The sequence below is a fragment of the Abramis brama genome (genome assembly GCF_963993115.1).
Source record: "Abramis brama genome assembly, chromosome: 4".
Classification (NCBI taxonomy): domain Eukaryota; kingdom Metazoa; phylum Chordata; class Actinopteri; order Cypriniformes; family Leuciscidae; genus Abramis; species Abramis brama.
This window is the reverse complement of record NC_139966.1, coordinates 11,230,198-11,245,240: the sequence shown is the minus strand read 5'-3', so window position 1 is coordinate 11,245,240 and position 15,043 is coordinate 11,230,198. Positions and strand designations below refer to the sequence as shown.

General features: G+C 38.5%; 1 protein-coding gene across 3 annotated transcripts in view; it reads right to left on the bottom strand.

Annotated features, from left to right (window-relative positions):
• The window catches only part of LOC311081641 (NLR family CARD domain-containing protein 3-like), a 38,437-nt gene that overhangs the window by 6,115 nt on the left and 17,279 nt on the right, over nucleotides 1–15,043 (bottom strand). For 2 of the 3 annotated variants that reach the window (XM_084112232.1, XM_084112233.1), the window contains 3 exons: nucleotides 9,928–10,212; nucleotides 7,493–9,308; nucleotides 7,063–7,236 (listed from right to left, as the gene is read on the bottom strand). In XM_084112232.1, the coding sequence (XP_083968358.1) occupies nucleotides 7,063–7,236; nucleotides 7,493–9,308; nucleotides 9,928–10,192 (2,255 nt within the window). In that variant the 5' untranslated portion in view covers nucleotides 10,193–10,212. The remainder of the gene's footprint in view (nucleotides 1–7,062; nucleotides 7,237–7,492; nucleotides 9,309–9,927; nucleotides 10,213–15,043) is intronic. The other variant, XM_084112234.1, reaches the window with a different exon arrangement.

Here is a 15,043-nt window from a genome sequence, read left to right as displayed (position 1 = left end):
GGAGGGAGATTTTGTTTCCATAGCAGAACGATGCGCTGTCTAGCTAATAATGTTGAGAAGGCAAAAGCCTTTGCAGCATTTCCAGACAAGCCAGTGACATTTGGAGAAAGTCCAAAAGTCCTTTGTCACTAATATGATAGCCAAAAAGAAGTTAAGGATGGACATAACCAAAACATATGTAATAAATCAGCAGGGTCCTGATGGCAACAATCACAGAGATTACTTATTACTTAATTACTTATTACTAATCTCCTAATTAAATAGTACTTGTGGACCTGATGGTATCAGCTGCAGGACACTAAAGGTGTTTGCTGATCAGTAGGCACAGCCCTTTCATAGGTTGTTCCCGCTGTCACTAGACACAGGTGTCATTCCCAGTTTATGGAAACAATCCCTAATAGTGCCTGTGCCTAAAAACAATAGACCTAAGGAACTCAATGATCTGCACCCTGTTGCCCTTACCTCTGCACTTATGAAATGTTTTGAAAAAATCATTTTAAAACAACTTCTCCATGAGGTTTCACCTCCTTTAGACCCAAATCAATTTACCTATCGTTCAGAGAGAGGTGTTGAGGATGCGCTGCTATCCTTGATTGACAGCACTCATGAGCACCTTGAGCATGCTGAGAGCCTGGTCAAGATTGTGTTCATTGACTTCAGCAGTGCTTTCAATACGATCCAACCCCACCTGCTGGTGAGAAAATTGGTGCATTTGAGAGTAAATCCCCAATTGATTTTATGGATCTATGACTTCTTGACGGACTGTAGTCATTTATATCATCCACAAAAATTATAAATATACAGGGGCACCACAAGGGTGCGTTCTGTCGCCCATCCTATACACATTAAACACCAATAACTCTCAAGCTTCTTCTTCAGCCTACACCTATTTTAAATATGCTGATGACACAGCACTGGTTGGTTTTTTAAAGTCTGACATTTCTTCTGTGAGTGGATTTCAGAGGGAATTACAGGGTTTCACTCAGTGGTGTTCTGATCATTTTCTTGAAATCAATGTGAAGAAAACAAAAGAGATGGTCATAGATTTGAGCAAAAACAGAATAATAGTTCCCCCCTCTAAGATCAACTTGGGAGTTGAAATTGATTCTAAACTAACTTTTAATGAATGTGCACTGAACAAAACTAAGAAAATGCATTAGCGGATGTACTTCCTTAGGGAACTATATAATTTTTTTCTATATAACTATATAATAAAAGACAGACACTTTCTTGTAATATTTTATAAAAGTCTCCTCCAGAGTGTCCTGTCCTTTGGCCTTATCTGTGTGTTTGGCAACATGCATGTTAAGGACCAAAAGAGACTGCAGCGCATGATCAAGATGGTGTCACAGATTGGATGAATGTGAGACGAGGATTCAAATGCAGAGGAATTTATTCACCGGCAGACAAGGTACAATTCAAAACTCAGAACTCCAGGAACATGCAACAAGGACAACAAACCAGCACAAGACTACAAACACAAGGAGGCTAAATAGGGGAACAAACAAAGGAGGGTAACGAGACAAACAGGTGGGACAATTTAACCAATAATCAGATAACAAGATGGGAGGGGCTAGACAATAGACACGAGCACATGGCCCAAAATAACAAAACACCCATGTGCATAACAAGACAGGACAGGCATGTGACAGATGGCCAGTAAGATCATCGGACTTGACCAGGTATCAGCAGCTCAGCTGTACAATGAGCTTATCTTAAAAATGACTGACCAAATCCTCAATGACCCCACTCACCCTCTCCATCATAAATTTATGAGAAGTAATAGGTCAACTGGTAGAATTTTACAACAGAGAATTAGAACAGAAAGGTACAATAAATAATTTGTACCTATGGCGATCAGACTGTATAATGATCAAGCACATCGCAAGCTATCACATTTTTAGCTACCTGATAATATTAGTCATTTTTAACGTTAGATGTTGGATTGTGATTGTCATTTCTGCAGTATTGTTGTTTTTGTATATATTGTCACTGTTAATTTCTGTTATTGTTAATTCTTTTTTTATATATATGTTTACTGGTTTGACTGTGGTGTCTCTGTTTTTAGAGAATATGTTGTGACAATTTCCCCTTGTGGGATAATAAAGTTCACTTTGACCTTGAGTAAAATCTTTCTGCAGTCATTGGAGGAGCGTGGTAAAATTAGCCTTGAAGAGATCTAAGCACTTACGTGTAAATATTACTCCTAAATATTTAAAAATATGGGAAGCAACTTTAAACATTGAAGCACTCGTTGGTAAATCAGAAATTGGAAAATTCATTGGATATAACTCACTTTTATTTATATTCAATTTATAACTGGAGAAGAGGCTAAATGTACAAAAGGCTAAGCTTTAATGAAGCTGGTGCCCTCTGCTGGACATTTAATTTGTTGCACTTTAGGATATTATTTCTGAATCACCTGACTATCATTCCTGTAATTTCATTGGTTTAGATCGGGAGAACTGAATGTCAATCAAAATGTGTTCATGCCCATACATATAATGTTGCTAAATCCCGCGGCAGTTTTGTAGTAATCTCCGTGCTGATCTGGTCCGATTTCTAGCGGATTTTTGCTCATACTGTGTGCGTACATCTTAAAAGTAAGTAGTTAAATACTCTTTCATGTATATATTGGTAGATTTAGTTGCTGCTACGTTATATTGCACTTCTAAAAGTTTGTTTATTCCTTTGAGGTAGTCAATGCACATATAAGCTCAATCGCACATTCATTTCAGCATAAAACACGCTGAATTAGACTTTGAATGTTACTTTTTGAATATTATGTGATGTAATATTATGTGATAGTTTATTTAAAGTTAATGTGTATAAACTTGAGGTAAATGCACAGCTGCTGGACTTGTATAATATGTCCTTATATTTATGCTATTGCATTACTTTTTTTTTTGTTCAGTACTGTTTCTGCCTCATTGTATACTGTATTTATACTGTTATTATTGCTCATTTATAGAACCACACCCATACTAATGTATGAAGCAAAAGACAACAGTAAAGAACTTTATTGTGGACATGGACCAAGTGATTTATTGTTCTGCCTGAACAATCTGTAGCGGTTTAAGTTCCGCACCTTAATAACTTTCATACACTAAAGGAATTAATAATTCTCAAAACTTTGGGAAAAGAAACATCTGGATCGGAGATATAGAGCAACACATCATCGGCGTATAAGGATATTTTGTGAACAGCACCAGCTCTCCTAATTCCCTGTATGGCCTGCTCACTACGAATGGCAATTGCCAAGGGTTCAATTACCAATGCAAAAAGCAAAGGTGCAAGTGAGCAGCCTTGCCTAGTGCCACGTTTCAAGAGGAAAATAGAGGCCGATACTCCATTGATCCAGACTGACCATATTGGGGAGGAATATAAAAGTTTATTCCAGGATATGAACGTGTTGCCAAAACCGACTTTCTGTAGCACACAGAAAAGGTAATCCCATTCCACCCGATCAAAGGCTTTCTCTGCGTCAAGCAGCAGAAGAGCCTCTAATGGGTGAGAATTAGAGGAATAAATTATATTCAATGCCCTTCTTATATTATGAGACCGTAGTCTGTTTTGAATAAAACCAGTTTGGTAGTTGTGTATGATTGCCAATAAAATCAACTCAAGACGCTTTGCAAGCATTTTAGCCAGTATCTTTACATCTATGTTCAAAAGACTGATTGCCCTGTACGAACCACATTCGTGAGGGTCTTTGTCTTTTTTCAAAATCAGAGAAATACAAGAATGACGAAGGGTTGGAGGCAGGCAGCCATTATTAATGGAGTCTAATAACATGTTTAGGAGCGGCGTTTTAAGTGTTTGAGAAAACATCTTTCTGCAGAGGGAACCCATTGGGCCCAGGGGTCTTGCCATTCTGCATACTTTGGATTGCTAGCACTATCTCCTCTGTGGAAAACTGTAATTCTAGCTCTTCTCTCATTGCGTCCGTTATTGTAGGTATGGGCAGAAAACCTCAGGGAGCTTATTACAATAAAACACAAATGACACACCTTTGTTTACTTAACAGGATCGAATGATGTATAACACTTATATGTAAGATCAAAATCAACAGAGTATTTTGAGTCTCTTTTGCACTGATAAGAAAAAAAGCGAGCTGGTATCCCCGGCGATACTTTATGCTTCTTAATTTTTTGAGAAGATTTATGTACATTTCTCATTACAAAATTTGGATTAGAATTGTTACATTTTGAGATCCATGTTACAGTATGAGTGGCCCAAACTCACTTGCAGGAGTTCATGTGGAGTAGCATTTACTGAAGTGTACTCAAACTCAGTTCCTCGAGAACCAACACCCTGCAGAGTTTAGCTCCACCTGAATTAAACACATCTGATCCAGCTAATCAAAGTCATCAGGATTGCTAAAAACTTCCAGACAGGTGTTTTGGAGCTGGTTGGATTTAAACTCTGCAGGACAGTGACCCTCCAGGAGTTCAGTTTGAGACCACTGATTTACTGTGAACTGAGACGCTCTAAACACAGGATCATGAGTTACTTGTGTGTAAATGAATACAGTGCCGTGCTTCACTCTGAAACACAGAGCATGTCAGTGTTAGGTTTATTGACTAGTCTTGGCCACTAGAGGCCCTCATTGTGTTTCATTTCAGTTTCCCACCATCGTATCATGTGTTATTGTTCTCACCTGTGCCTCATTTCCTGTGAGTGTATTTAAGTAGCTCTGTACCTCTGTTTTTTGCTTAGTGTTTGATATGTTGAGACCAACCTCTCCAGTCTTTGGTAAATGCCTCCTGTGATTTTATTTGGATTTATTTGCTCTATGTGATTTTCTGACATTTGCTTTTGTTGTCCTTATATTTTCTCTTTGACATTTTTAGTAGTGATGGTGAAATTAAGCTTTGTGAAGCACAGGGGCTTTCCCCCTCAACTGTATTGTAAAATGGTTCATTACTCGAAGCTTTTCAACACATTGCACACTAACGACATCTTGTGGTCAAAAGGTGGAAAAGCTGCCTTTCTGTCCCAGAAGACCGTTTTGCATTTTTATTTAATTTTTTTAATTTAATAAATCACTTTGTGCTCTGTAAACCACAAAGCAATACAATTAATCCTCATAATTCATGTGTTAGTGTTGATGTAATTCTGTATGAATTCATTTATGATTGAATTGAAAAAATAATATTAATAAATGGGACTAATTCACTTGTACAGAAACAATTCTTATGAATCTGCTTTGATCTACAAATGCAGCCTTATTCACATAAACTTTAGCCTCAGTCCTAATCCTACGAGTTCATAGGCAAGGCTCATATATAATCAAAATAAAAGAAAATTGTTGTGGAATGGTGAAGTGCTTGTGAAAGTGCTTGTGAACTGGGGAGCTGACATTTTATTTTGTGGGTAATTTAATAAATTCAAGTTTTTTATTAAGGAACACGACTTGTTCAACAGTGTGAGGGCTAAGTCTATTTCTTTTTTTATTTACTACTACTGAAGGGCATGACACTCGAAACCTGCTCAAGGGGTTCGCGCTATAATTTAATCTGAATATGAAACAGTCACGTGACTGTGTGTGGAAACGAAGCTTCGGACGTCACAGATCACGTGGTTATGTAAAAACGAATCAAGCTCTGATACACCGCTTCAATGTGTGATTTTTTTTTTTTTTTTTTTTTTGATACAAGCTTCGAAGCCTCGGTGCTGAACGTCACATCACTAATTTTTTTATGTTTTTAATTGACCTTTTTGGAAACACCCTTTTTGGGAAACACTTGGCTTTTTGTATTGACCCCTTGGAACAACTGGAGTTACAGATGTGCAATAACTTTATCATTAGCATTCTACATTCAGCCCTCACAGCCTAGCTCTAACCTTGGTCCTTACAGTCAGAATACATTACAACCTTCACAATTTGATATTCATACTAAGCCATATCCTGTTCTCTTAAAAATGCATTGTTAGTGTTAATAAAAAAAAAAAATCCAGGCCAACTGATAAGTAACTCTGTTTCAGTTAATCGCCATTTGGTGTGTCGTGTTAATTTTGAACCCTGGCTGATGCTGGGTACACACCAAAAGATAATCGGGCTGATTTTGGGCCGATTTCCCCTCTTCCGACAATCCTAGCTATGTCCTGATTATCTTGATGGTTCTACAGATTATTTTATCAGATTTTCCCTTGGTGTGAGGTGTGTTAAGAGTGTCCGAACCTGCTCGGAAGAACGTTGGAGCCGCCCCGATCGTGAATCGTGAATATTCAACATGTTTAATATTTACGATCAGAAATCCTGATATGTGAGGGGAACCCCGAGGACAAACGTACACTCTGGAGGTTATCACATGAAACGAAACAATATCCAATCAGAAAGCGAGATGATGGAAGACAGAAGCATAACAAACGCAGTCATGGCGCAGCACAAAGTGAAATTGATGTGGACAGCAGAGATGGAGGGATGGAAAAAAAACTTTTCTTTTTTTTTCCTGTGAATTTTCTGTGAAAATCATTCCAGACACTATCATCGCAATTTCTTCCTGCATTATTCTGAAGTCTTGCGAGATTTTGCGAGATTTCCTGTGTTCACAGTAGAGACTCTGGTTGAAAATCTGTTTGTGTGTGGTGTGCTGTCTTTGTCACATCATGGCACACCACACACTATAGGAGCAAAACGGTTCAATCTAGGATTTTTTCTCCTCATGTTTGTGGTCTATCACATTTTAAAAAATCTTATAAGTTGTAAAAAATATTTTGGTGTGTACCCACTGTGTCCTGTGCACAGCCACTAGATGGCGCTGCTAGCTTGTTCAGTGCTGTCGGAAGCAAATCATGCATGAAATAGAAGCATTTTACACTTTTAGTAACTTTTGAAAATACAATCTTCATACAGTCCATTCCCTTCCCCTCACCCCAAACAATATTTTTCTTAGACTTACGCAGTACATGTGGGTCATACGTCTGTATAAATATGGAAAAATATCACATTCCTGCAAATGTTTTGTATCTTGCCACTAAGCGGCCGCTTACCTTGCTTATTGGTTAAGTCAGCCTCTGATTATAGCATCGTTTTTTTTTTTTTTTTAAACCATTCACCTCAGTATCTCCAGCTGACAGTTTGGACTCTTCAGTCTATCAGAAAGAAGCTTCACTCCAGAATCCTGCAGGTCATTGTTACTCAGGTCCAGCTCTCTCAGAAAGGAGTTTGAGGATTGTAGAGCTGATGATAAACTCTCACAGGACTGAGCTGTGAGATTACAGCTGTGTAGCCTGTGTAGAGAACAAAACAAAGAGCAGTAGTAATGCTTATTAGCGTTTATAAGCTTGAAAAAAACTTTAACTGTAGAGAATTAAGCAAAGCTAAAACAATTATCTCTTCATAAAACATCAAACCAGCATTTGTTTTCACACACATTACTTTTATTTATTTTTCTGAACTGTCTAGGCCAGCAAGTCACCCATTTAAAATGAAGGCAATTACAAATGACTAACCGTGTTTATAAATGAATGTAAAGGAGACTCTTACAGTGCTCTTCTGGTGTTTTTGATCACCGGCAGAAATCTCATCAGTGCCTCATCAGATCTTCTGTATTTCTGCAGTTCAAACATCTTTTGAGTCTCTTCTGACATCAGGAGCACAAACACCAGACCAGACCATTGAGCAGAGGACAGATTCTGTTCTGAAAGTATTCCTGAGCTCAGAGTCTTCTGGATTTCCTCCACAAAGTCATCTTTTAGTTCACTCAGACAGTGGAAGAGATTGATGGTCTTCTCTACTGATTTCTCCTTCTCTATTTTCTTTTTGATATAGTTAACAGTGTTTTTCATGTCCCCTGTTTTCTGTTCCAGTCCTGGCAGTAGTCCCTTCAGGTCACTCTGATCGGACTCCAGTGAGAGACCCAGGAGGAACCGGAGGAAAAGGTCCAGGTGTCCGTTCTCACTCTGTAAAGCCTTCTTGACTGCAGCATTATGAAGCTGAAACAGTGGCTTTTTGGACAGTTTCCATGCCAGTTTTTCTCTCCAGGATTGAAGAAATAGGTCAGCTTTCTCATCTTTGCCCATCATAAACACATAAAGAGCAGCGAGGAATTCCTGTACGCTGAGATGTACGAAGCTGTAAACGTTTCTTGCTGCTACCTTTTCCTCCTGAAACATTCGAGTGCATAACCCAGAGTACACTGAACCTTCACTGACATCTAGTCCACATTCCTGAAGATCTTTTTTGTAGAAAATCAGGTTTCCTTTCTCCAGCTGTTGAAAGGCCAGTTTCCCAAGCTTCAGAATAATCTGGTCAAAAGACACTGCATGGGCATTAGGTTCGGGCTCAGCACAGTATTTTTCTTCCATCTGTTGCTTCTGAGAAATTAAGAAGCTTCTGTACATCCCTGTGAGAGTTGTGGGAGTTTTGTTATTACTCTCTCGACCGAGTAGAGGCTGAAGAACAATGAGAGAGATCCAGCAGAAGACGGGGATGTGGCACATGATGTACAGACTCCTGGATTTCCTGATGTGACTGATGAGGTTTCCAGCAACCTCAGGACTGCTGTTATTTTTGAAGTATTGCTCTTTCTGCTCATCGTTGAATCCTCGCACCTCTGTCACTTGATCAATGTAGTTTCGGGGTATCAGACTGGCTGCTGCTGGTCGGGATGTGATCCAGATGAGAGCAGAGGGAACCAGATGTGTCTTGATAAGGTTTATTATTATCTTACTCACTGTTGTTTTTTCATTTACATTTGGAAATGTGTCATCTTCTTTAAAGTTCAAAGTAAAGCGACATTCATCCAGCCCGTCAAAGATGAACATAACTTTACCATCACCTTGAGGAAGAGAGGGCAATTCTTCAGGACTACTAAAGAAGTATTTGTTAAGCAGTCCCATGAGACTGTACTCTTCTTTAATCAAATTCAGTCTACGGAATGGAAGTGGAAATATGAAAACTATATCCTCATTTTCTGTTCGTTCAGCCCAGTCAAAGATGAATTTATTGACAGAGACAGTTTTTCCCACTCCTGCGATCCCCGTTGTCAGCACTTTTCTGTTTCGTCGACCTGTGTCACACTGGACTTTAAACATGTCCTTACACACGATTGGCTTCTCCTTGGCAGTCGATCGGTTGTGATTTGATTCGATCTGTATCACTTCATGGTCATTCACTCTTCCTCCAGTCTCATTCCCCACCACATATAAATCAGTGTAGATGTCGCTCAGGTATTCCTTATGACCCGTCTCTGAATTACCAACCAATATCTGCTCGTAGTCCCGTTTTAATTTGTCCTTCAGTCTGCGGCTGGTCTCTGTGTAATCATGAAGAGTAACTTCTCTATCGTCTGCAGTTGAGCCTTTAAGAAAGAGGGGAAATACAGCAAAAAATAAGTGATTGTGTTTTTCATAAATTCCTGCTTCTACTATATTACAATGAATCACACTCTTACTGCAATAGTGTTCACATGCACATCTTACACTGTTTATGCTGAAGTTGACAACATAGAAATGCCTTGATTTAAACTTGAATTGGTTTTATCGGATTGTCACTATTGGACTCAGATCAACTTAAAGGAATAGTTCTCACCCTCATATTGTTTTAAACCTGTATGAACGTATTTATTTATTTTTCTACTATGGAAGTCAATGGGGCCCATCAACTGTTTGGTTTCCGACATTCTTCAAAATATCTTCCTTTGTGTTCAGCAGAAGAAAGAAATTCATACAGGTTTGAAACCACTTGAGGGTGAGTAAATGGCAGAATTATCCTTTTTAAGTAAACTATTCCTTTAAGGCCACGCTGACCAAAATTATTACAAGATTTTTGATCAAACCATTGACATATAGGACACCAAACAAGACATGAGGATCACTCACTGGGAAATTGAAGTCACGCAAACACATCAGCAGGAGCAAAGAGCAAACTTCAAGTCAAACCATTACAATGGTAAACAGTCACTGTGAATTAAATGTTACCTGTCTTGTGTTTGTTCTCCAGCTGATCAGCCAGATTGTTCTGTTCCATCTTCCTCAGGATCTTCACTGTGATCTTCACAGCTTCTTCGGGTACAAAACATGCTACCATCGTATCCACTGTGTCTAAGATATCTGCTTTCTCCATGTCATTCTTTTTTATACACTCATGATCTTTCTCTAAGTGCCACTTAAACTCCTTTAGATCTTCTTCTCTCAGGTCCTTTAATGAGTTCTTGAGCAGCTCTTCAACTTTAACAGACGCCATCGCCCTTCACAGATTCACAGCTGCAGGATAAAAAGACAGATCTGAAGTAGTTTCACTCTTAACATGTTGACCTAAGTGCTCAAATGTTATATGGATTATGAAATGGCGCTGTGATCGGATCAGCACTCTAATCCAAACTCATCTGTTAAAGGGGTCCTATAATGCTCCTCTATGCATGGCATCTTTCTGAAACAGGCTAGCAATGAGTACCCTAGCAACCATCCAGAATACCATAGCAACAAAATAGCTACACCCTAATTTCCACCCAGATTACCCTAACAACCAGCCCAAGTCTCCTAGAAACCGCATAGCAACACCCTAGCAACCACATAGCAACACACTAGTAACCACCCCAAGTACTCAAGCAACCGCATAGCAACACCCCAAAATCAATCTATCCATGTGTCTTGTCTGTTTTTCTGATAGACTGTATTGCCTTCAAAAACTTCAAACTTTAAGCATTTAAAATATCTTCAAACCTTCTGGTCAGGCTTTCTCAGGCCAACTTCAAAGTTTGTCTCGATGTAGTTTTTAAATCTAGCTTATTATCTCATCCCGTAAATGTAAATGCGAAAATGTGCTGTTTTTGTCTCTTTAAATGTAAATTAGCTGCTGTTATCAAGCTGCTATTATCAAGAAAAAAACAATGGAAAATTACTGCTTCACAACATCGTCCTGTGATGCTAAAAACCTCTAACTCCCTTCAAACCACACAATCATGAGGTGTCACAACCTTTTGCCAAATAAAGAAAAATAAACATGATGCGAGTTCTGCCTTCTCTCTGTCAGTGAAGTCCATTCTGAAACGCGTCCGAAAATGAACTATAACTCAGCGAATACTCAGTCAAACAGGCATACAGACACACAGGCATGAAGCTTGAATTATCTTCTTTTAAATGGAGTAATTCATATAAAAAACAAATATTCACAGTTTATGTAATCTATATGAAAAAAGAGAGATGTCAGTCGATCTCATTTCAGCTCATTATAGCTCATTAACTGCTAATGTGACCACGCCCACGGAGAGCGCGCGCTATTCAAACGCAAATGATCTGAGGCGATCCATGCAAATGTGTCAACGCCCACATCAGTTGGATAAAACACACTAAGTTTAATCACGAGGCTGTGAGGAATAATACTATAGTAATAATAATCCTGGGAAATTTACCTCAGAAGTGCCGGTTTAGTTTCACTTCGAGGAGCAACGGATCCAGCTGAGTATTGTGAATAGTACGTTTTTTATTCTTTTGTGCTTTGTTCTAATCGCAATATGCAATAGTGTCTGTAAACCACAAAAAGACAGTTTAAATATGAATCGCATGTCTGTGTGTGAATGAATGAACGGCTTTTACTGAACTATATTGCTATACTGAGATGAGAAAAAAAACGACTGAAATATGTTAAAATAAAATGTCTTTGTATAAGCAACGTAACAAACATTTTTGTAACATAGCAAATCAACATTTATATGCCCTAATATATCATAAAAACGATAGGCCTATGTTACAGACGAAATATGAGACAACATTTCGTTGACTAGTTTTGGATAGATTATAAAGTTTTTACTGTAAAATAGACTACTGCCAGATCAAATAAGCTTTTGTTCACCAATTTCTAATGTATATTATGTTTTGTCAAAAATAAAGTCATCAACTAAGATGTTATTATAGTGTTTGTTCCAATGTAGGCTATATTCAAACTAATTTGAAATACGTATGATAAAATGTGTTTTTTAGTTTTTACAAAGAAAGATTACACTTGATATATTGTTAATATTTTAATTGTTGTAATTGTAAAATTTTTTATAAAATAACAAAGAATATATATTTACAAGGTAGATGTAAACATGCCTTCTCTTTAAATAATTTTTATTGAGTTTTATTAGTGACAAATTTGGGGAGAGGATATATCCAAAACTTTCTGAAAATAGAGTATGAGAATTAACTGCACAATTACTAGAAATTTTCACATTGGATGCTATACAATTTGCAAAAATACAAGTGGAAAAATACAAATTTTTTTCAAGATGTTTCCAACTGTGAACCAGTTTTGTAGTATATATATAAGGATCATTATGCAGCTCATTATGCGGGTCATTGTCTTCTCAGGTGTGAATCACGCCCCCACGCATATTGCCTTTCCAAACAAAAAGTGTCTTACAAAATTTAAATCAATGTATTGTTTTATGTGAATGATTAGGCAGGATGATTTTCAGATCATTTTGAAGGAAAAACTCTAATCGAAAACATCTATTAGTCAAAAGTCTTGTGGACACATCATTGGTATGTGTTTTGTGGCCCTATTTCAGAAACTTTAGTTTTTAGTTTTTTCAATAATCATGTATAAACATTATTCTCTCAAAAATACAAACATGTACATACATGTTGCTCACATATTATGGTAGCCCTGTTTGTGCTAAATAGAGTGTAATTACACCTTTGCCATTAATATGTTTATAAGCAACTGAAAAAAGCACAAATGTCAGGGCATGTCCAAACATCTCAAGGACCCCAAAAACACCTCAGACCCCAGAGGGTTAAACAACAATAGCAAGCATTGCAAGAGCAAGGAAATAAGTAATATAAATTATAAAAACATAAAATGACAAATGAATAATAATATGAATAAATCAAATGACATCTACTTAAATTAATATGAAAGTAAATATAAAAGGAAAGAAAATGAAACAACACCAATGTCTGATGGCTTAAATTAAAACAGGTTGTTATTGTAACCCTTAGATCCTTCATTCCTTCTCTTAATCGTATATGAAAACACTGGATTACATAGACTGATTAAATGCAAGCAATGGTCATGATCAAAACATACTCTGATAAGCTTGTGTGATCAGGTCGTACTCTTCCTTCTACATGCTCTTTAACAGAACAGCTCTTCTCTGTCGTACCGCATACCAGCGTCAGTTGAGAGTGTGTGTCTGACATTGGATGAAAGCCTTACGACAGTCGAGTGTCTCACAAAACAAACCAATGTACAAGAGTCTGATGAGAAACACTCCTGAAACTGTAAATAATAAAGCTGCTTTCAAATGATTCACAGTGGCCCTGTGACGATGAGATGCAGTTATGATATCGTCACCTGGGGCTCGTTCTTCGTACATTGCTTATTACATCCGAGATCAAATGACACATCCAAGATGATATCATCGTGCTAATCATGATCCGGCTAATTGGGTTCTTCGAACACTGTTGTTTATGATTAGTATCGCTGGATTGAGTTATCTGAGATAATTGCGCGTTCATGCGCTGGCTTAAAAGGGGATATGTATCGATAGTAGAAACATTGATCAGCAACGCTGCTATTGGCTGCTCAGCGTGGCCAAAGAGCGGGCTCAGTTTTTCTCCTCAGCAGAGCAAGAACTAATAGTCGAAGTTTATTCGGAATTTTAATGTTTAATCAAAACGCCAGAGAACACCTCAAAGTCTGCAAAAGCCAGGAGAGAGGGCTGGCAAAAAGTAGCAGACAATTTAAATCCGTTAGAAGTGGTCATGTAAGATGTTTTTATCACTTATTAGCCTATATTTTTGTATTTTAATAATTGCATAATTACTTTGTTCACTGTAATGTCAGAGTCACCACACTAGAACATGGGAACAAATAAAAGTGAAGTACAAAAATATTCTACATAATGGTAATTTTTAGTTATATTATAGTCTCTTTTATAAAAGGCACTGTTAAATAAATGGATGTCTGTTTATAAAAGCAACCAAGAAAAAGGCTGAGAAAAAAAAAGAAAAGATCTTAGTAGCCTACACTGTAAAATATTTTTTGCTGCATTAAATTAAGGCCGTATAGTCATTTCAACTGTTAAATCTTGAGTAATGATGAATTGCTTTGACTTGTGAAAGTGAAAACGATACTGGTTACTCACGTAACCTCGGTTCTCTCTAGAAGAGGGAACGAGTATTGCGTAAGCTTGCTTATGCACCGGGAAAGGTCGTCTTTTCTCGAAATACTGAAGCCAAAAATTATCCTTAATTTACATATATTGTCAACGCAGTGCAGCTGCGGCCAGCTGAGCTAGAGCGGCATACTGCGCGCTCATTGGCTGCCGCACGGCAACTGCTTTAGCCTACCGGTGAGCCCGGCGTGACGTCACGCCCAATGAGGGCGCGCGCGCCCTTGGTGCGTCACAGCCCGCCAGAATGGGCGGCGTCAGAGCGTATAAAAGAGGGCTCGGAGGCTAAAATCTCTGTTTTCTGTCGAATGAAGCGACACGAGCTAGTGGCTTAAAGCACGGCAGGGAACGCAATACTCGTTCCCTCTTCTAGAGAGAACCGAGGTTACGTGAGTAACCAGTATCGTTCTCTTACGAGAGGTTCTCTCGTATTGCGTAAGCTTGCTTACGCACCGGGAACCCTTGGTCCACGCCGTGCGAGCCTAAGTATCACACATAACTCCCAAAAACTGAAGAGTATAAGGGTGAAATAAACAGGTGGCCAGCAGAGCAGGCCAGCACATGTTCATAAGCACACATTGGGAATATAAGAGCGGCGCAGCCGGTCTAAATAATACTGATACCCTGAAAGTGCAGCTCTATGGACGAGCTAATCGATAATTCAGCCTGCCTGCGAGAGCAGGATGTGAACACGACTAGACTGACAGAAGTTTAGCCTGCAGGGCGGGAACTTCTAGGTTATAAAACCTAACAAATGTAGAGGGGGAGGACCATCCCGCCGCCATACAAATGTCATGAATGGAAATTCCGCTGGACCATGCCCGCGATGAGGCCATGCTTCTGGTAGAGTGAGCCCGTATGCCCAGAGGGCACTGCAGGTCTTTTGACGCATAAGCTGCTGCAATAGCGTCCACTATCCATCTGGACAGTGTCTG